This window comes from Pelodiscus sinensis, chromosome 21 (assembly GCF_049634645.1).
Source record: "Pelodiscus sinensis isolate JC-2024 chromosome 21, ASM4963464v1, whole genome shotgun sequence".
Classification (NCBI taxonomy): Eukaryota; Metazoa; Chordata; order Testudines; family Trionychidae; genus Pelodiscus; species Pelodiscus sinensis.
Genome location: NC_134731.1, coordinates 3868212 through 3889281, shown reverse-complemented (window position 1 = coordinate 3889281; position 21070 = coordinate 3868212). Strand labels below are relative to the sequence as shown.

General features: G+C 37.8%; 2 protein-coding genes across 2 annotated transcripts in view; one reads left to right on the top strand and one right to left on the bottom strand.

The window, feature by feature from the left end:
* Positions 1-3402: 3402 nt before the first annotated feature.
* Positions 3403-21070, bottom strand: part of LOC102458973 (transient receptor potential cation channel subfamily V member 3) — a 36271-nt gene continuing 18603 nt past the window's right edge. The window contains exons 9-19 of the mRNA XM_014581349.3: positions 19090-19370; positions 17732-17908; positions 15096-15254; positions 12620-12721; positions 11831-11904; positions 10947-11112; positions 10364-10430; positions 9671-9942; positions 8194-8306; positions 7437-7507; positions 3403-3676 (exon numbers count right to left, since the gene is read on the bottom strand). Coding sequence (XP_014436835.3) covers positions 3582-3676; positions 7437-7507; positions 8194-8306; positions 9671-9942; positions 10364-10430; positions 10947-11112; positions 11831-11904; positions 12620-12721; positions 15096-15254; positions 17732-17908; positions 19090-19370 — 1577 coding nt within the window. The 3' untranslated portion in view covers positions 3403-3581. The remainder of the gene's footprint in view (positions 3677-7436; positions 7508-8193; positions 8307-9670; positions 9943-10363; positions 10431-10946; positions 11113-11830; positions 11905-12619; positions 12722-15095; positions 15255-17731; positions 17909-19089; positions 19371-21070) is intronic.
* Positions 4307-21070, top strand: part of LOC102459211 (transient receptor potential cation channel subfamily V member 3-like) — a 95119-nt gene continuing 78355 nt past the window's right edge. The window contains exon 1 of the mRNA XM_075904636.1: positions 4307-5622. The gene's annotated coding sequence lies outside the window, so the exon portion shown is untranslated. The remainder of the gene's footprint in view (positions 5623-21070) is intronic.

The window sequence follows — 21070 nt, the reverse complement described above, 5'->3', positions numbered from 1 at the left end:
TTTATTAAATTATCTGATTTATTTCTTTAATTTTAAATAAATAATATATGAAAAGTACAGAATTTGGCCTCCTCTAGCTATTATCATTGTGGCCATATTCCTTGCAATCCTACTGCATATAAACCATCTGATAGTGCATGTTCTAGCTAGGCTCTTTGGCCACAATGGCATAAGTATATCCTGACTGGAAAACTACTAGAAGCAATCACGCAAGATGACCAAAGTAAGGTTCTGTGCATGTGCTGTGCCTTTTCAGTTCTATATAAAGAGGAATGTTCTCCCAGGTAGCTAAGGCTATGTCTAGACTACATCCCTCTTTCGAAAGAAGGAAGTAAATTAGACAGATAAAAATTGCAAGTTAAGCTGAGATTTGAATTTCCCGTGCTTCATTTGCATAATGGCAGCCGCGCATTCTTTAGAAAAAGGTTATTTTGAAAGAACTGCGTCTAGACGGCAGTATCCCTTTTGAAATACCTGTTTTCGAACGAACACGCAGCTGTCATTATGCAAATGAAGCACGGGAAATTCAAATTTGCAATTTTGATCTGCCTAATTTACATCCCTCTTTTGAAAGAGGGATGTAGTTAAGACATGTCCTAACAGGCATAGGTGAAATAACCAAAAGCCAAACATATGGCCATACTGCAACATTCTTGGCTAACAGTTTATAACTTCCACCCTCAAAAAGAGAAAAAAAAACTATTAGCACTGAAGAAATATTCCCACAAGACTCTGCTCTCTTAGGGTATGTCTACACAGCAAAGCTATTTCGAAATAACAGCCCTTATTTCAAAATAATTTTCCTACCGTCTACACAGCCAAACCGCTATTTCAAAATTAATTCGAAATAGCGGAGCACTTATTTTGAATTTGGTAAACCTCATTCTACGAGGAATAACACCAAATTTGAAATAGCTATTTCGAAATAAGTGCGGTGTAGACACTTATTTAAAAAATAGGGGGCCTACAGCCTTCCTAGGGTGCCCTGGTGGCCACTCCAGCCTCAACCAAGAACACTTCTCTCCCTCCCCCCTCCCCGGAGCCCTTCAAGGGGTAGACTCTGGTCACAGTGCCTGTGCCAACTCCAAGCCTGCCAGCACAGAGCCAGCAGTCACTGCCCCTGACCCAGTGGTCCCAAAACATGAGCCAGCAAGCCAGCCCTCCACCGCTCCCCAGGAGCAGTCTGCCAGCTCCCAGGAACCTGCCAGTGCCTGGAGAATGTGGGTGCCTTTCTGGTCCAGGATGGAGCTCATGGACCTTTTTCAGGTTAGGAGGAGATGCCCCCAACGTCCATGATCTCTGCACTAGACGGAGGAACACGGTCGTCTATGGCAGGATAGCTGCCTGCCTGGCCACCAAAGGCCACATGCGAACCTAGGAGCAGGTTCGAATGAAAATCAGGTAGGTCTGGCGAGCCTCAGGCAGCAGCTCCATGCAGTAAGTCTTGACGTAGAGCCCTGCTGGAATTGGTTCTGGGCAGCCTTAAATGCAATTCAGAGTCCACTCAGCGTGGAGGTGCTATTTTGAAATAGCAAAATGCTATTTCAAAATGTATTTTTTGTGTAGACGTGTTATTTCAAAATAAGCTATTTCAAAATAACACTAGTATAGACATACTCTTACTCACATGTGCTACTAGGATAATCAAACATGATTCAGTCATCAAATTGATACCACACAGGAATGTCCTCCAGTAAAAGTAAGCTTGGCTGTTTAGGATTTCAACTTTGAGGAGTTTGTTTCAGTTTCACTTGACATCTGTACTGGGGCTGTTCATAGTAAGAGACAGACAATACAGGATCTATAGAAATCTGATTACTAACAACATTTACCATCCCAAATAGCTCTGCACCCTGCTCCTTGCTGTATAGGTTCTTTATGTTCTTTTCCCTTAATACAGTAGTCTTGTAGACCAGCTGATCCACTGTGAAGATAATTCATGCAATTTATTAGGATCTAATGCATCTCTTACTACTTTTTTGAATAGGTTCCTTAAAATAGACTGTAACTATGAAAATATTAGATCAGAATCCATGATGATTAAGGCACATTCTGCAGGAATACAATAACAAATGTTGAACATACGTAAAGCAAAAACATTTCTTTTATATATGCACATGTACATAAAATAGAAAACCAAACATAATTCAAAATGACATGTCTTGAGGACTGATTAAATACGAAGTGCTACAGAAACTGCAACATGTGATACTCTCAATAGAGAGAAAGAGTTTAAAAATTCACAATTACATTGCATTCAACTGATTTTTAAAAATAATTTCTTCACAGATAAAAATTTACTGCTAATCTTCCCAAAGTAGCAGGTATTAGGCATTAATTTAAAACAATAACAACAACAACGACAACAACAAAACCACTCATGGAGGTAACAGTTATTCTGTTAAAGCAGTAAAACATGACAAGAGGTGGATTTTCAAATGGTACTAGCAAAAGGCCAGAGACCCAGTCATTTAAAGAAATCCAAACAGCAACCCTTCTTAAATGAATTAATTTTAGTGACCTATTGTTCTTGTAAAAGGGAATGCATATGTACAAATGAAAAAAAAAAACCCTAGCCATTATAGATCAGAAAGCGGATCCTGCAGGTTCAGTGAAAGTTGATTACACTTTTTAGAATGAGATCCATGATGATAACACTTTTAGTCAAAATGAAAACACCACTATAGTCAGAACTTTCTAAATTATACACTTTACATTGTGGTTCTAATTCAAACCTGAAATGTCTTTTTTCATATTTTTAAAACTTAACTATTGTAAGTACATAAAATGATTTTTATGCATTAGAGCGATCAGTATAGAAAGTACAGTACCAGACATCAAAGAGATCTGAATAATTTTTCCAAAAGGAGAAAATATTGTATATTACATTTGGTTTTGCTTGTTTAACCAATAGAAAGTAAAGAACTTTATTTAAACATCACCAGATAAATGTTGACACCATGGCTACATCTACATTGGCATGATCTTGTGCAAATACTCTTTAATGCAAGAGTTCTTGAGTTAAAGTATTTGTGCAAGAATACGTCTACATTGGCGTGTGCCGTTGCGCAAGAGATGTGCTTTTGTGCAAGAGCATCCGTGCCAGTGTAGACGCTCTCTTATGCAAGAAAGCTCCGATAGCCATTTTAGCCATCGGGCTTTCTTGCGCAAGAAATTCATGTTGCCTGTTTACACTGGCCTCTTGCGCAAGAATAGTTGCGCAAGAGGGCTTATTCCTGTGCGGGAGCATCATAGTTCTTACACAAGAAGCACTGATTTCACACATTAGAACGTCAGTGTTCTTGCGCAAGAACTCCCCACCAGTATAGACAGGCAGCATATTTTTACAGAAAAGTGGGTACTTTTGCACAAAATCATGCCAATGTAGACACAGCCCATGGGTTTTGTTCAAAAGGCTCACAACAGAGCTAAATGCAATACTCTCTTTTCCTTTGGCTTCTCTCTCTTGATATGTGGGTTGAAGTCATATAATCAAAGTGTGTTCTCTGACTTCTGGCAGCTGTTCCATATATAAAGGTAGGATTTCAATAAATATCAAATAAATATTGAGTACTGTGCAACTAAACAGTGGTTTCTATCAAATAATCCATTTCATCAAATGTATTCAGGGTATTTTTGCTATTACTTCTTGAGGTATCTTGAATTCTGTTGTAACCTACAAAATAAAATATTTTAAAAACTTTCTATAGCAGAAATTGTATTTACATAATTTTTTTAATAATCTAATTTTATATATATTCTTTTTACATTTTAAAATTGAATATTTTATTTGTTAATAATTACAGTATAGTTTAATAACATAATTTCATGAAACTGTTTTATGCTTCTCCCTTTGGCCATTATTGAGATTTTTTTCCCACCTAGTAATTAAAAATATTTTAATAGGGCTCTCAAGCAATACAAAATTAATTATGATTAATCTCATGACTAATCCTGCTGTTACACATAATAGGATACCATTTATCTAAATATTTTTCGATATTCTCTAATGTTTTAAATATCTCTATTTCAATTACAACACAGACTATAGTGTACAATCCACACTTTATATTTATTTTCAATACAAATTACTGTGAAAAACAAAAGAATTAGTATTTTTCAGTTCATCTAATACAAGTACTCTAGTGCAATCTCTTTATCATGAAAATTAAACTTACAAATGTAGAACTATATACAAAAAAACTGCATTCAAAAATAAAACAATGTAAAACTTTAGAGCCTAAACTCTGCTCATTTCTACTTCTTGTTCTTCCAATCACTCGGGCAAACAAGTTTGGTTACAATTTGCAGGAGATAATGCTGCCAACTTCTTGTTTACAATCTCACCTGAAAGAGAAAGCAGGCATTCACGTGACACTGTGTTAACTGGCATTGCAAAATATTTACATGCCAGATGCACTAAAGATTTATGTGTCCCTTCATGCTTCGACCACCATTCCAAAGGATATGCATCCAGGCTGATAACGGTTTCTGCTTGGTAACCATATAAAGCAGAGTGGGCTGGTGCATGTTCATTTTCATCATCTGAGGTAAATGCTACCAGCAGAGGGTTGATTTTCTTTTTGGGTGATACAGATTCAGTAGTTTCCATATCGGACTGTTACTCTTATTCTGAAAACAGGTGTTTTGTAAGCATGCTTCACACTTTGTCCCTCTCAGTGCTCATTTTTAGAAATCTCACATTGGTACCTTCTTAAAATGAACATGTGCTAGGTCATCATCTGAGACTGCTATAACATGAAATATATGTCAGAATGCAGGTAAAACAGAACAGGAAGCATACAATTCCCTTCCAAGGAATTCAGTCCCAAATTTAATTAACACATTATTTTTCAACAAGCATCATCAGCATGGAAGCATGTCCTCTGGAATGGTGACTGGATCAAGAAGGGGCATACAAATGTTTAGCATATCTGGCACATAAATTCCTTGCAATGTTGGCTATGGAAGTGTCATGCAAATCGTGACATTGTAAATAAGAAGCAGGCAACATTATCTTCTGCCAATTATAATCAAAGTTGTTTGTCTTAGCGACTGGCTAAACAAGAAAGGGGACTGAGTGGACTTGTAGGCTCTAAAGTTTTGCACACTTTAATTTTTAATTTTTGAGTGCAATTATGTAACTCAAAATCTTTATTTGTAAGTTACACTTTCACAATAAAGAGATTGTGCTAAACTATTTGTATGGGGTTGTAGTTGGGCAGAGTGGCCACCCACTGACCCAGAGGCAGAGGAACCGCCCCAGAAGCCATTTTGGGCACAGCATTGCCTCTTCCAGTCACCTGACTGGAAGCCAGGCGGTGTGGCCAGGACTATAAGAACCCAGCCTGAGAGCTCAGTCTGGGCCCAGCTCCTGGAGGAACCAGAGGCCTGCTCAGTGCTCCCTGCCTGGGAGGCCGAGGCCTTCGACTGTATCTGACTTGTAAGACCTGCTAGAATGCCTGCACCAGCTTGTACCCAGAGGATCAGCCAGAACACCTCCTCCAGCTGTTACCAGAGCACTGGTTGGGGCCGCTGGACCTTCAAGTGGCTGAGGACTGGCCTGGACCCCAGCTGGACGTGACCACCCTTAACTCTCCGAGTGACCTGCTGGACATCTAGGTACCCGCTGAGGGGGAGAAGGGAAGTGGCCCAGGGGAATAGCAAGAGCTGCTAAAGGCCTTAAGCCAGCATGTATCAGGCTTGAGCCCCTGTTGATCCTGCACTACTGCTTCTAGGGCCTTGGACCTGGGGTGCAGTGGAGTGGGTGGGCCTGCGCCCCCCCAGCCATCCACCAACTGGGTGGCAGGTCACCCTATCCACCACTGCAGCAGAGCTGCCTTTACCCTTCCTGAACCAGGAGACAAAACTGATTGTTTGTTGGCTGCCCTGCCTGACCCATGGCTAAGGCCTTTAAACTGCTCCTGTTTGCCCCGCGCTGAAGCAGGGCTAGGGCCCCCTTACTCACTGGTGTTGCCTGAAACAAGGCCTGGGCTCCTGAACTAATAAACTGTCAGTGTTTGTTTATCTGTCACCCTGCCTGAACCAAGGCTTGGGTTTATGAACAACTGTCTGTTGCCTGCCCTGAACCAGGGCCAGGGCACTTTGACCTATTTGTAACTGTGTTTGCAGCCTGCCCTGAGCCAGGGCCGGGCCTCGCTACTAACTGTATGTGGTTGTTGCTCCACCCTGAACCAGGGCTGAGTATATAGAATAAATGTGCTTGCTGCCTGCCTTGAGCCAGGGCTAGGCTTCTATACTGATGGGGTTTTTTTGCTGCCCGCCCTGCACCGGGGCTAGGGCTCCTGAACTGACTGCCTGTTGCTCACCCTGAAGCAGGGCCGGGCTCTGAACAGTGTGCCTCTTGCCCTGACCTGAACAAGGCCGGGTTATTGAACTATTGACTTGGGTGTTTATTTTAAGTGTCTGTACAGTGGGGCGGAGTGGCTGCCCACTGACCCAGAGGCAAAAGAATCGCCCTAAGAGGCCTAACTGACTTACAGGGGTGAACTGAAAAATACTATTTATGTTTTTACAGTGCAAATATTTGTAATAAAATAATATTATAAAGTGAGCTCTGTACACTTTGTATTCTATGTTGCAATAGAAATCAATATATGTGAAAATGCAAGAAAGCATCCAAAATTTTTAATACATTTCATTTGGTGTTCTAGTATTTTAACAGTGTCATTGATCAATGATTAATTTTTTAAAACTGTAACTTAGATAATCATGTGAGTTAACTATGATTAATCATCAGACCTAATTTCTAACTTTCAAGTACTCACATACTGAATCTGGGGCCAACTGGTTAGAAGGTTGAGCCAACAGTAACACAGCTAGGAATTTCCATACTGAAACAGACTACAGGCCCACCTAATCTTGTATACTTCATTTGCTTTTGGTCTTTACCTGTTGCAAAATGTTCTAACCTTTTATGAAAATGTATTTAAAGTAACTAAAGATATTGTGGGCTTTTTCCTCTGAAGCATGAGCTGTCCTGTTCATCAAATGTTTTCAAGAGGCCCAGAGGAAGATTTTCATAGGCAATTACATTTCAATGGGAGTAAGACACCTAACTTACTTAAGGTGTTTTTGTAAATTCTTCTAGGTACCTATCTGCATTTTTAGGCACCCACATACCTTTGAAAATTTGGCCCCTGCATATTTATGATCTTAATCCTGTATTTTGTTGTGAACAGGCAATTTTCCTTTGAATTTCACCTGTCCAAAATACTGTTTTCAATACATCTTATTTACTAAAGTCTTGTTTGCTTATACCGTATATATTTTTCCTCTCAGTATTAATAGAATTTTCATTTTAGCAACATTTAAGTTTAAAGACGTAAAATACATATTCAGGTTCTAATAACAAAAATACTTTATTGATTCATCTAGCATATTAATCCAAATAAGATAGTTTAAGTGAACAATACCTGTTGGCCCAGGATCTTCATTAATAAATGAAACATGTGTTTTCCATTCAGTCCATTTCACTTCATTAATCCTGTTTATATTGTATATAAATTGTATTATTAGCATGAATTATCTTCAATTTTGGAGCTACACTTCCTCTTTTTTTTCTTAATTAGTTTTTTTGAATTGTCATAATACACCATCAATACACATTTTACCAGTATGGAAATTATCTATGTATTCTGCAGTATTATTCATTGTATTTAGCTAAGAATGTTGCTTATTGAGCTACTTTATATTTTCATTCATTACAAACATACATTTTGAGCAAAATATTCTGATACTATTTTGCAGTATGTTAATTATGTTAAAGAACAATCCATTTGTAAATATTAATTTTAAATTAACATTTATAAGAGATTACAACAAATTAACATTTACTGCAAATACTTATTGTGTATTAAAATCAAATATGAATATGAGGAAATTCCCCTTTTTGCCTACAAAAAGCTGAATTGTGTTTTTATAAAACTATATATTACTATCTCTTATTAGCAATTGTGAACTGCAGAATATCTCAAGCTGAATTTTTACACAGTTACCAGTTTACCACAGTTGGCCAAATTTTGTTTTATCTTACAAAAATCCAAATCCAAGAAGCAGAAAAAATGATTTTATAGATTTAAATGAAAAGTATTTTGCAGTGGCAGTTATGAACAGACAACCCTGAATGTACATTCACAGAAGACTCACCAAATAGTTCTCGTGTAGTATTACCTTAAACACACTCTTGTGTCATTTTCAGCCACTTTACACATTTCTCCCAATAGGAATTTTTTCTTCAGATATTTTGGTAATATTTTTTCAAATTCCAAAATGGTCTTGGCTCTCTAGTAATAATAAATAGTAACAATATTGCAGTGTTCTTGACCACATTCATAACTAATCTTTTCAACTCTCAGGGAGGTCCTGCCATCCCAATCGGGGATTGATGTACGTAGAATAGCGGCAGTCTAGATAAGGCACTGAAGAACCAGTACAACATCCCTTCAGTGTGAATGTTAGCTAGTAGCAGGACTACAATGAGAGGAAGCAATGTACTACTGGACCCTTTTAAACTCTCCCAACACTGGTATTGGGGAAGAAAAATTCAAACCCTGTCATTCTCCTTTTACGTATTTTAGGACACTGAAAATGATATGGGTGGTTCTGAGTTAGAGGTTAAGCTAATATACATGAAATCAAGGTAAATCTGTATATTATGTATGTTCTAAAATAAAGGTGGGAGGATACATTATATAATAGTTACCAGATAAAGCCTAATGGCTAGCATATCAAGAATTAAAATGAATAGTTGAATGGGAATTTACAGCATTAAAATCTGTGCCATAAAACTACTATTAAACTTTTGTTCATAGTTGCTTATGCCAAATTAAATATTTCACACTATTAAATATTTAAACTAGCATAAATGTTGAGTACTTCAATGATTTTTGTCCAGCCTGTCCATATGTTATCTATCTCTGTGGTCTCTAAGGCCTGGTCTACACTACAGCAGAAGGTCAAAATAAGATACCCAACTCCAGCTATGTTAATTACGTAGCTGAAGTTGACATATCTTAAATTATGTTTCTGTGCCATCCACAGTGGGAGGCTGATGGAAGCAAATGTTCCCGTCAGCTTCCTTTGGTCCTCACAAAAGGAGGAATACTGGATGCTAGCCAGAGCTGCCCTCAGTGTTCGATGTACAGTTCCATACTTGAACCACTACAACGAGTGCTAGAAGATCAGCCTCTGGATCATTGATCTTCCGCGTAGTGTAGATGTACCTTAAATGGCGTGACTTCAGTGACAGGACTCCAAGTTTACGCTGGTGTACCTTAGAGGCGAATCTGGCTTACTGCATCTATTTTGTAAGTAAGAACAAGACTGTGTGGCTGGTGAGATGCCTGTCAAATTAAACTTTAAATATAGTCGTCATGATATGATAGTTTCTAAATTCAGAGTGAAACTTTGTAAAAATGCCTGGGTTTTGACTAAGCCAAAGAGTACAAAGATCTATGGTAAGATTAGTCAATAGGCAGACCATGGGCTAAATCCAAATCACCAGATACTTTTGAGTGGACCAGAACATCATCATTATTATTATATTTTCTCTGGGCTCTGCATCTTCACTATATCTTAACTCAGAAATTTGGACCCTGAAAAAAAGTAGTTGATTACCCCCATCTATAGTTTAATGTTGCAAACAAACCTGGAGTCTCCAAATGTGTTCACTTTCTTTAGAAATATTTTCCACTGTTTCTCCCATTAATGCAATCAGCATGTTCAGAAGGAGAACAAAAGCCAATAATACATAAGTTATGAGTAGAAGAAGAAACAGGACAGGATATTTTGATTTTTGTTGCATCTCCAGATCTCCCAGTCCAATGGTGAGTTTAAAAAGCTCCATAAGAACAGTACCCAAACTGCTGTATGAATGACATTTATTGTCATTGGGACATTCTTCAATCAACGCAGCAAGAGCTATATAAGAAGCAAATGAAAAATCCATGTTAGTTATCATAATATTGCACGGTTATATAACATCTTCTGTAGCAAAGAATCAAATGCTGCAACTGTAAATGCAGCAACTGTCTAGCAACACACAGCAACAAAATATGACAATTTCAGAAAAAGTTAATACCATTTTTAATTGAAACTTATGGACAGTTCAGACAGACAGAATGTAATAGTATTCATCCGTATGTAGCCAGAACACTAGATGTAAACTTGCCTACAAAAATTATGGATTTTTTTTTATATCCATTATTAGCACATGACATCAGCTTGGAAGAAGTAATGTTCTGACTACAAATATGTTGTTCTTATTTGTAAGAGTGAAAAAGTTTTACTCAGACAATATATCAGTGCTTTTCTGCAGTAATAGTCAATACGTTATACTTACCTACGCTAAATCCCAGCAAAAACACAATGTATACAACTAAAAATTTTAGCACATCATGTAAGATCACCTAAAAGTTAAAATATTTATGATTAGTAGAGTTGCAAAAAGTTATCTTTACAGTTACATATTTTGCAGTGATGAAGATGTACCACAGTCTATATGAGAGTGGTTACATTTAAAAAATGAACACTTTAGCAAGTGTGACATTTTTAAAAATTATTTGGTCAATCACTAGGATTTGACTCCTTGTCTTATACATTTATGTGTGCTAAATACATTAATCGAGGGGCAAATATAACTCTGAAGCTAGTAAACATTATACTGTTTGATTCAATTAAATATCAAAACTCTATTAGCTGAAAAATACAATATGATTTATAGATTTAAAATTATCAAGCTCACTATTACTTTTTAAAATTACATATGCATACTGCATTCTATTGCAATAAAACAAATCTTAAAGAAAAGAAACTGGAAATTTCAGTGTGGATTACTTATAATATCAGCAACATCTAAATTTTAGAATGTACATGAATTAGATAATGATAAATAGAATAATATGAGAAAAAAAAAGTATACATGCCTTTTGGATCATGACACTATAAATGCCCATGGATTGGAAACCCCTGGTAAAGTACAGCATATTTACCCATCCTAGTGCCATTGCTAAGACAAGACACATCAGGTGTTCTTTGTAGGAAAATAAATACAGGAAGACGGAGAAGATCACAAGCACTGCTTGTATAAAACTGTTGGGGAAAAAAAAACCCCCAAAGAGTATAAAATATAGTGGAAAATATTATGCAGAACTTCCTTATTTCTTCCTATTTCACTTCTAATTTTACTTTCCACACTACGTCCAAACTGTGCTTGTTGTAGCTGGAAAAGCTATAAAGGTTGCTCTGTCACCTTTTGTTTTCCTCAGTTTTGGGGTCAGCCTAAGGCCAGGCTAGCCCCCAGTGTAAAGTAGAGCAATTTTAGAACTGTTCTTGTGCAATGTCTCCCAAATGGTCATTCCAGAGTCAGGGATCACAGAAACATAGCATCACTGTGACTACACCCTCTTTCTGCAGTCATATCTTCTATGCTAGGAACAGGAGGAGGTACTGGCGGCATCCCTACCAGCTGGCGGCATCCCTACCAGCTGATTAAATTGCAACTCATAGAAGATGTAATGGCTATCAAAATCTGGCTAACTTGTTTCTTTTATAAACAAAATAAAAGTCTCTAATTTGCAGTACTTGCGAAGATAAAAATAGTTTATATGTACCAATCCACAATACAATTACTGGCCAGTAAACTATTACTATATAAAACTACATATAAAATTATGTTCTTACCTCAGACAACTGACAGTGTAAATTAACAAGTGAATAACTTTTAAAAATTCATTTTCTGTGAAGCAAGGAAATATAACTGACAGAGTGCATGTTATTTCAGAAACAACAATTTATATACCAGACTTACAATGCGAAGTGGAACCATGCATCTGACAAAATTGACTGAAGATCGGAAGGTCTTAGCAGAAAGATGGCTACACTCTGTGTAGACAGGTATATGTAAACAGATTAAAAATAATATCAAATTAAAGGTGAATGAAAATTCAAAATCAAGTAGTCCACTAAAATCAGCTATAGTATCTAAAATTTCAGAATTTTCTAAGTTTTTTGTGCCTCAAACACTTTTTCAGATTTTTTTTAAAACATGTCTGCATTTTTTGCTGTACTTAAAATAATATAACTATTAACTTTACTAATTACTGTTACTAATAAATAACCTTAAATGTCTTAAGGGAAAGTAAGTCATCTATGCTTGTCCTTTATGATATAGATCCTTATTAAAAATTTACTTAATACAATACTTTAAGCACATGAACAATCCTATTCACTTCATGATTTTAAAGTACATTGTTTAAGTATGTTGCTGGATAAGGGTAAGAGTTTAATACGATCACCATACTTCAAATCACATTTTATTCCCAGTTTGTCAAAGAGAAAGGTCTAACATCAATTTCAGATAATATCTTTCAATTATTTTAGTATATCTTTAGGACTATCAAGAAGGATTATCATCTTTATCCACAATTATTCATTCTCCTTGTATTTGTACAATGCGAGACATTATGAAAGTTATAAGTTATAAAACATATAACTACTTAAAAGTTATAAAATTATTATCAAAATTGTCAGTGTTTACAAATCTACAAAACACCTATATACATACAATTATTTTATTTGAATTATGAAAGTGTCTCACCTCTTTTATGGCTAAAAATATTGCTTCTATTATAATAAGCACTTGTCCCAGCAATTGCAGCCATCCCAAGTTGTGTGTCAAAGCTAGTGGATAGGGCGGAGCCTGGAAAAAAGGGTTAGAAATGAATAGTGGGAGTTTAAAGCTAGCTATTTGATGGCACAATAAAGGAAAAGGTCCCAGACAAAAAATCCAGTCTTTCTAACCCTCTGTGTACAGAAATTCTATTGAATTCAGTTATGTAGAACTTCCTTATTTCTTCATATTTCACTTCTAATTTTACTTTCCACACTACGTGGAGGAATTGCAGGATCAGACTGAAAATAAAGTAAGATTATTTAAAATATATACAGGACTATGTAGCACTTTAAAGACTAACAAGATGGTTTATTAGATGATGAGCTTTCGTGGGCCAGACCCACTTTTTCAGATCAAATTGTGGAAGAAAATAGTCACAACTATATATACCAAAGGATACAATTTAAAAAAATGAACATTTGAAAAGGACAAATCAAATTTCAGAACAGAAGAGGGATGGGGGGGAGGTGAATGTTTGTGGGCTAATGATATTAGAGGTGATAATTGGGGAAGCTATCTTTGTAATGGGTAAGATAACTAGATCCTTTGTTTAGACTCAGATATAGAGTGTCGAATTTTAGCATGAATGACAGTTCAGAGGATTCCCTTTCAAGTGCAGATTTAAAAGGTCTTTGTAGCAAGATGCAGGTAGTTAGGTCATTGAGACAGTGTCCTTTCTGGTTGAAATGGCAAGAAACTGTTTTTTCTTTGTGATCATGGCCTAGAAACACTGGAGACATTCCACAGAGATTTCAACAACCTACAGCCCACCATCAACCTCAGCCTGGACCATTCTACACGGGAGGTCCATTTCCTGGACACCACAGTACAAATCAACAATGGAAAATTAGACACCACTCTCTACAGAAAACCCACCAACTCATACAGTTACCTATGTGCTTCCAGCTCCCATCCAGAACACACCATACGATCCATCATCTATAGCCAAGCCCTTCGATACAACCGCATCTGCTCTAATCCCACTGACAGAGACCAGAAACTTCAGGATCTCTACCAAGCATTTATAAACCTCAACTACCCATCCGGAGAAATAAAAAAGCAAATTGAAAGAGCCAAACAAATACCTAGAAACCATCTACTTCAAGACAGACCCAAGAAAACCAACAATAGAACACTACTTGTCATCATCTACAACCCCCAACTTAACCCTGTCCCACATATTATCAATAAACTACAGGCTATACTGGAACAGGATACCAAACCCCAAGAGGCTCTGGGAGACAGACCCATAGTCTCCTATAGACAACCACCTAACCTCAAGATGATTCTTACCAACAGCCACGGGACATACCACACTAATACCAACCCTGGAACTTTCCCTTGCAACAAACCCCGTAGCCAGCTTTGTCCACATATTCACTCTGCTGATACCATTATTGGACCTAACCAAGTGAGTTATAAGATCAAGAACAGGTATTCCTGCGCATCTAGAAATATAATTTATGCTATCATACGCCGAAAGTGTCTGTCTGCTATGTACATTGGACAAACATCTCAGACACTTCGCCAAAGGATCAGTGTCCACAAAACAGATATCAGACATGATCACAAAGAAAAAACAGTTTCTTGCCATTTCAGCCAGAAAGGAGACTGTCTCAACAACCTAACTACCTGCATCCTGCTACAAAGACCTTTTAAATCTGCACTTGAAAGGGAATCCTCTGAACTGTCATTCATGCTAAAATTCGACACTCTACATCTGAGTCTAAACAAAGGATCTAGTTATCTTACCCATTACAAAGATAGCTTCCCCAATTATCACCTCTAATATCATTAGCCCACAGACATTCACTTCCCCCCCCCCCATCCCTCTTCTGTTCTGAAATTTGATTTGTCCTTTTCATATGTTCATTTTTTTAAATTGTATCCTTTGGTATATATGGTTGTGACTATTTTCTTCCACTATTTGATCTGAGGAAGTGGGTCTGGCCCACGAAAGCTCATCATCTAATAAACCATCTTGTTAGTCTTTAAAGTGCTACATAGTCCTGTATTTTGCTTCAGCTACACCAGACTAACATGGCTACATTTCTATTACTATTAAAATACATACTTATTCTTTCCCAATTATTATTAAAAAATATAATTTTTAAAACACAGGCAGGTCCACACACTGGTATGCATAAACAGTATTTTGTTTGTTTCCTAACTCAAATGAATTTCTCTTCTTTCCTTAATGTTCTCTATCCCTTCACGTGATAAACCCATAGAGGGAAGTTCTGGCCCTATTGAAGTTAACGATAAAACTCTCATTTCCTTCAGTGGGGCAATACTTCATCCTAGAATCTCCATTTATATTTAAACATGTTAAATCTGATTTAGAGAATATTACTGCATTTTGAAAACAAAATTGGATGAGATTTTTAATTGCTGCACATACCTCACCTCTCCAGGGTCTGTAATAGGAAACCAACGTTAACAGTATGTTATATATGAAATAAAAACAAAATGACATAAAGAACATGTGTCTTGCAAACTTTTTCCATTTCATTCGCAGTAGTGAATGAAGAGGCTCCAAAGCCAACATTTCATGACGGTTCTATAGGAAAAAAACAAACAAAGAGAAAGTCAAATTTGTAACTTGTGAGAAAACTGAAGGTAGGGCAAATAAAAAATATCAACTACGTATTTTAAACATTTCATTTCTCTTGCTGTCAGTCTATAAATACCACTTTGCTCAAAGACCCTTGGGCCAGTTCTTTAGCTGGTATCAGTAGGCGTAGTTCTACTGAATCCAATGGTTATATACCAGTCCCCAGCATGAGAAAATGCCTGAGATGATTATCTGCCGAATTAATTGTATCTTGTTCTGTTGAAAATATGATTATATTATACCAATTTTCTACCAAACTTTTATTTTTTCAGGAATTGTCACTTCAATAATTTGAATGTTAGCAATATGCCAAATTCTGCTTTTAAATAGTGAAAATTCCTTGATAATACACTGCTTCTATGCACAAAACACCTATGTATAAAGTAAATTTAAAGTTTACTGCTTATTATAGTATCTTTGCTTCCTAATACTATTTTCTTTTAATAAAGGAGATAGTTTATATCAAGTGTTTATCAAAGGGTATGTCTACACTACAGCGTTATTTCGAAATAAGCTATTTCAAAATAGCTTATTTCGAAATAACGCTGTAGTGTAGACATACCCTTTGATAAACACTTGATATAAACTATGTCTACACTACAGCGTTATTTCGAAATAGTTATTTTGAAATAGCTTATTTTGAAATAACGCATCTACATATACAATGCATTTTGAAATAGCTTTTTGCTATTTCAAAATATCGCATCGACAGTGAGTGGATGCTGAATCACATTTAAGGCCGGCGGGAACCAGGTCATCACGTCAGGAGTTACTTTGTGTGGCTGCTGTCTGAGGCCTGTGCTTAAAGGGACACCCCCCCTCCGGACAGCCAGTTCTCAGGTTTCCCTGCTTGCTTGCCTGCCTTGATGAGGGACAGCAAAGCATTTTGTCTGAGTGCTCTGGTTGTCCTCACTTGGGACACCACAGCACTCTGCAACATGGAGTCAGAGCTGCCCCTGAGCACTCTGGTGCTTCTCTTGGACACGTTGCTGCGAGCCTGGCTGCACTTTCTGCAGGCTGCCATCTGGGAGGTCCATCGGGGGGCTGTCAGTACCTAGGAGGCCCTGCAGGAGAGCTTCCACCCTCAGGAGCACGAAGAGCCTCCCTGGTCTGCCCCATTGGGGGCTTGTGCCTCATTCCTCCCTCACGTTCTTTCACTTACCCCACCCTAACCACCCTTCCTGATGTAAAATAAATACATGTATTTTCATGAACACAAACTCTCTTTATTTAACAAAACTGAGAGGGGGGGAATGAAACTCTGGTGAGACTGGGGAAAGGAGGCAGGAGAGGGGAGAAGAGAGGGGACAGAGAAACCTGGGAGGAGGGAGCTGGAAGGGGGAAGCAAAGGGAAAAAGGGGGAGGGGAAGCTCAGGGTTGGGGGTCTCACTGGACCAACTTGATTTTCATGAGAACCTGCTCCAGGGTTTGCATGTGGCCTTTGGTGGCCAGGCTGGCAGGTATCCTGCCATAGACGACCGTGTTCCTCCGTCTAGTGCGGAGATCATGGATATTGGGGGTATCCCTCCCAAACCTGAATAAGGTCCATGATCTCCACCCTGGACCAGGAAGGTGACCACCTTCTCCAGGCCCTGCCAGGCTCCTGGGAGCTAGCAGGCTGCATCTGGGGAGCAGTGGAGGGCTGGCTGCCAGTGGCTTGATGGCTCATGTTTTGGGACCACTGGGTCCGGGGCAGTGACTGCTGACTCTGGGCTGGCAGGCTTGGAGCTGGCACAGGCACTGTGACCAGAGTCTACCCCTTTAAGGACTCCGGGGATGGAGGGAGGGAGACAAATGTTCTTGGTTGAGGTCTGAGTGGCCACCAGGGCACCCTGGGAAGGCTGGAGGCTCCCTATTTCGAAATAAGTGTCTACACATCACTTATTTCGAAATGGCAGTTTCGAAATTTGCATTATTCCTCATGGAATGAAGTTTACCAATTTTGAAATAAGCGCTCCTCTATTTCGAATTAATTTTGAAATAGTGGTTTGGCTCTGTAGACACTAGTAAAGTTATTTATAAATAACGGCTGGTATTTCAAAATAACTTTGCTGTGTAGACATACCCTTAAAGTGTGTGTGACTTAAAATGAAGTGTCTACCATTAGTCTAAGACTATTTTAGGTGTCCCAAGAAGGCCCAATAAAGGAAAAGGTCCCAGACTACTCCAGTACAACAAACTAATGTCCCCAAAGCTGGCCAAACTAAAGTTCCAATCCTTCTTTTGGATCTGGACCCACTATAATCCTAATGGGACTTTGCATAAGCACAGGGGTTCATATTAGTGGTTACCTGCTGAAAGACTGAGATCTAAAAGTTATATTTTTACTAGTTTATCACGTTCTCCAGATAATTTGTAGGTTTAAAAAAGCTAGGCCAATGTATTGCTAGAAAACATATTGACTTTAATAACAGGCAACTTACACCAATATTTGTGTTATAAACAATAATCTCCAGTAATGAGTTGTCTGCAGTCGTATCTAGTTCTGTCAGGTCATAAAGGGAAGATTGAACGGGACCATACGCCCAATCTGTGAATTTTCTGGAAAGGCTTCTGTTTGGTTTGTCTCTTATTTCTCTACTGAGAATGTATTTCAGAATCTAAAACATTAACAGAATCATATGTAAGTTAATTAAGTCTTCTAAATGGAAGCAAGGGTGAGTGCACACTTGCCAAAATGTGCTTTTTTTTTTTTACTGACATATGCCAAAATGTCACAATAAATTTACTTTGTAATTCAATTAACCTTTTGGTAATTGAGGGAAGACATTACAGATAACCCATCCCTGAAAAACAAATACAGTTTTCTTTAATTGCCCTGAATTTTCTATTAGATCTGCACTTTTTTTCCCATTGAAAGCATTCCACTGCATACTTTGCTATAACTTTTCTTTAACTATGACTTTCTAATTTAACCCATTGTGAATCATTAACCAGGTACTCCAAGCTTTTGCTTTCAGAGGTCCAAATTCTACTCTTTACTATAAATCAGACTGATTCCATTTATTTCCTTAGAGTTAAAACTGTGTAAGAGAGAACATCACAGAATTCAGCCCTTCATAACACAGATCAAATTTTTAAAAAGAAATGAATTTACAAAATTTAAAAAATTTCCAATCACTATTTCTGCTGTGTTATTGGTTCAGTTTTTGTATTTCAGCTCAGATTGCAGCAACAGACTCTTTAGTTCCAGTTTTTGGCTATCATGTGCAGAACTCTAGTGCTTGAATTGCAAATACTGCAGGGTAAAGTTTAAATTCAAGCAAAACCGGTTTTGGTTTTATATCATTAAAGTATTTCTATTATTGGAAGTGTCATGACATCATCAGGTGTGCTATACTTCCAACTATTCACAATCTTTCTGCAAGTGTTCCTTATTTGTAATAATCCCTGGCTCTCCACTCCACAATCCCACCATCCAGAAATTGAATCTGTGTCTTCCTGTGAATGCTTCAACAGATCCAAATGAGCTTGGACTCCTGTTGGATAATTATGCTTCTTAAGAAGATATGCAATCAGCAAGGGTTTGTAAGATTGAGTTTTTAAATAGCATTTGTATTTTTAGTAATGGGATATTGAGGAAAAGGTGTGAAAATCTGAGAAGCTGAAACAATAGAAATAATGGAGGAGTGGTTTACAGAAAAAAAATTACTCTATTTTTACAGTACAAGACAATCACCATGGTGAACTGCAAATTTGTGCACCTGTAGTGCACACATAGCGACCTAGACTCTGTCTCTCTATTTAATTTCTTTCATTGGATTTTAGAATAGAGCCTTACCTCTAATTTTCCACTTTTTGCAGCTAGTTGCAATGGAGTTAAACCATCTTTATTCTTCATTGTCTCTAAAGTTCTGTTCTTACTTTTCAATAGAATCATGTCATACATTCGGATTACAAAGTCATTTTGTGTTTTAAAATCCTCTGCTACAGTAACCAATGCATGCAGTATATTGTTTCCTCGGGAATCTTGGGAGGTAATGTCCGTCCTCCTATTGTCCATCAGCAGTTGAACTATATCTGGTTGATTGGTACATGCAGCTAATGCCAGTGGAGTTTCACCTAACAAAATACAGTGCACAATAACTATTAATTTAGAACATAAGAACATAAGAATGGCCATAGTGGGTCAGACCAAAGGGCCATCCAGCCCAGTAGCCTGTCTGCCGACAGTGGCCAATGCCAGGTGTTGCAGAGGGACTGAATTGAACAGATAATGATCAAGCCATCTGTCTTCTGCCATCCATCTCCACCCTCTGACAAACAGAGGCTAGGGACACCATTCCTCACCCATCCTGGCTAATAGCCATTAATGGACTTAACCTCCATGAATTTATCTAGTTCTCTTTTAAAATCTGTTATAGTCCTAGCCTTCAGAACTGCCTCTGGCAAGGACTTCCACAGATTGACTATACGCTGTGTGAAGAACTTCCTTTTATTCGTTTTAAACCTGCTGCCCATTAGTTTCATTTGGTGCCCCTAATTCTTATATTATGGGAACCAGTAAATAGCTTTTCCTTATTCACTCTCTCCACAGCACTCATTATTTTATATACCTCTATCATGTCCCCCCTTAGTCTCCTCTTTTCCAAGCTGAAAAGTCCCAGTCATTTTAACCTCTCCTCATGTGGCACCTGTTCCAAACCCCTAATCATTTTAGTTGCCCTTCTCTGAATCATTTCTAATGCCAGTATATCTTTTTTGAGATGAGGAGACCACATCTGTACTCAGTATTCCAGATGTGGGAGTACCATGGATTTATATAAGGGTAATAAGATATTTTCCGTCTTATTCTCTATATCTTTTTTAATGATTCCTAACATCCTGTTTGCTTTTTTGACTGCTGCTGCACACTGCATGGAGGTCTTCAGAGAATTATCCACGATGACTCCAAGATCTCTTTCCTGATCAGTTGTAGCTAAATTAGCCCCCATCATATTATATGTATAGTTGGTAGTTCTTTTTTCCAATGTGCATTACTTTGCATTTATCCACATTAAACTTCTTTTGCCATTTTGTTGCCCAGTCACTTAGTTTGGTGAGATCTTTTTGAAGTTCTTCACAGTCTGCTTTGGTCTGAACTACCTTGAAAAGTTTAGTATTGTCTGCAAACTTTGCCACCTCACTGTTTACCCCTTTTTCCAGATCATTTATGAATAAGTTTAATAGGATTGGTCCTAGGACTGACCCTTGGGGAACACCACTTATTACCCCTCTCCATTCTGAAAATTTACCGTTTATTTCTTCCCTTTGTTTCCAGTCTTTTAACCAATTGTCAGTCCATGAAAGGATAGTTCCTCTTATCCCATTACAATTTAATTTACATAAGAGCCTTTGGTGAGGGACCTTGTCAAAGGCTTTCTGGAAATCTAAGTATACTATATCTACTGGATCCCCCTTGTCCACATGTTTGTTGATCCCTTCAAAAACTCTAATAGTTGGTAAGACATGATTTCCCTTTACAGAAACCATGTTGACTTTTGCCCAACAAATTATGTTCTTCTATGCGTCTGTCAATTTTATTCCTTACTATTGTTTCAACTAATTTGCTCGGTACTGACGTTAGACTTACCGGGCTGTAATTGCCGGGATCACGTCTAGAGCCCTTTTTAAATATTGGCATTACATTAGCTATCTTCCAGTCATTGGGTACAGAAGCTGATTTAAAGGATAGGTTACAAACCATAGTTAATAGTTCCACAATTTCACATTTGAGTTCTTTCAGAACTCTTGGGTGAATGCCATCTGGAACTGGTGACTTG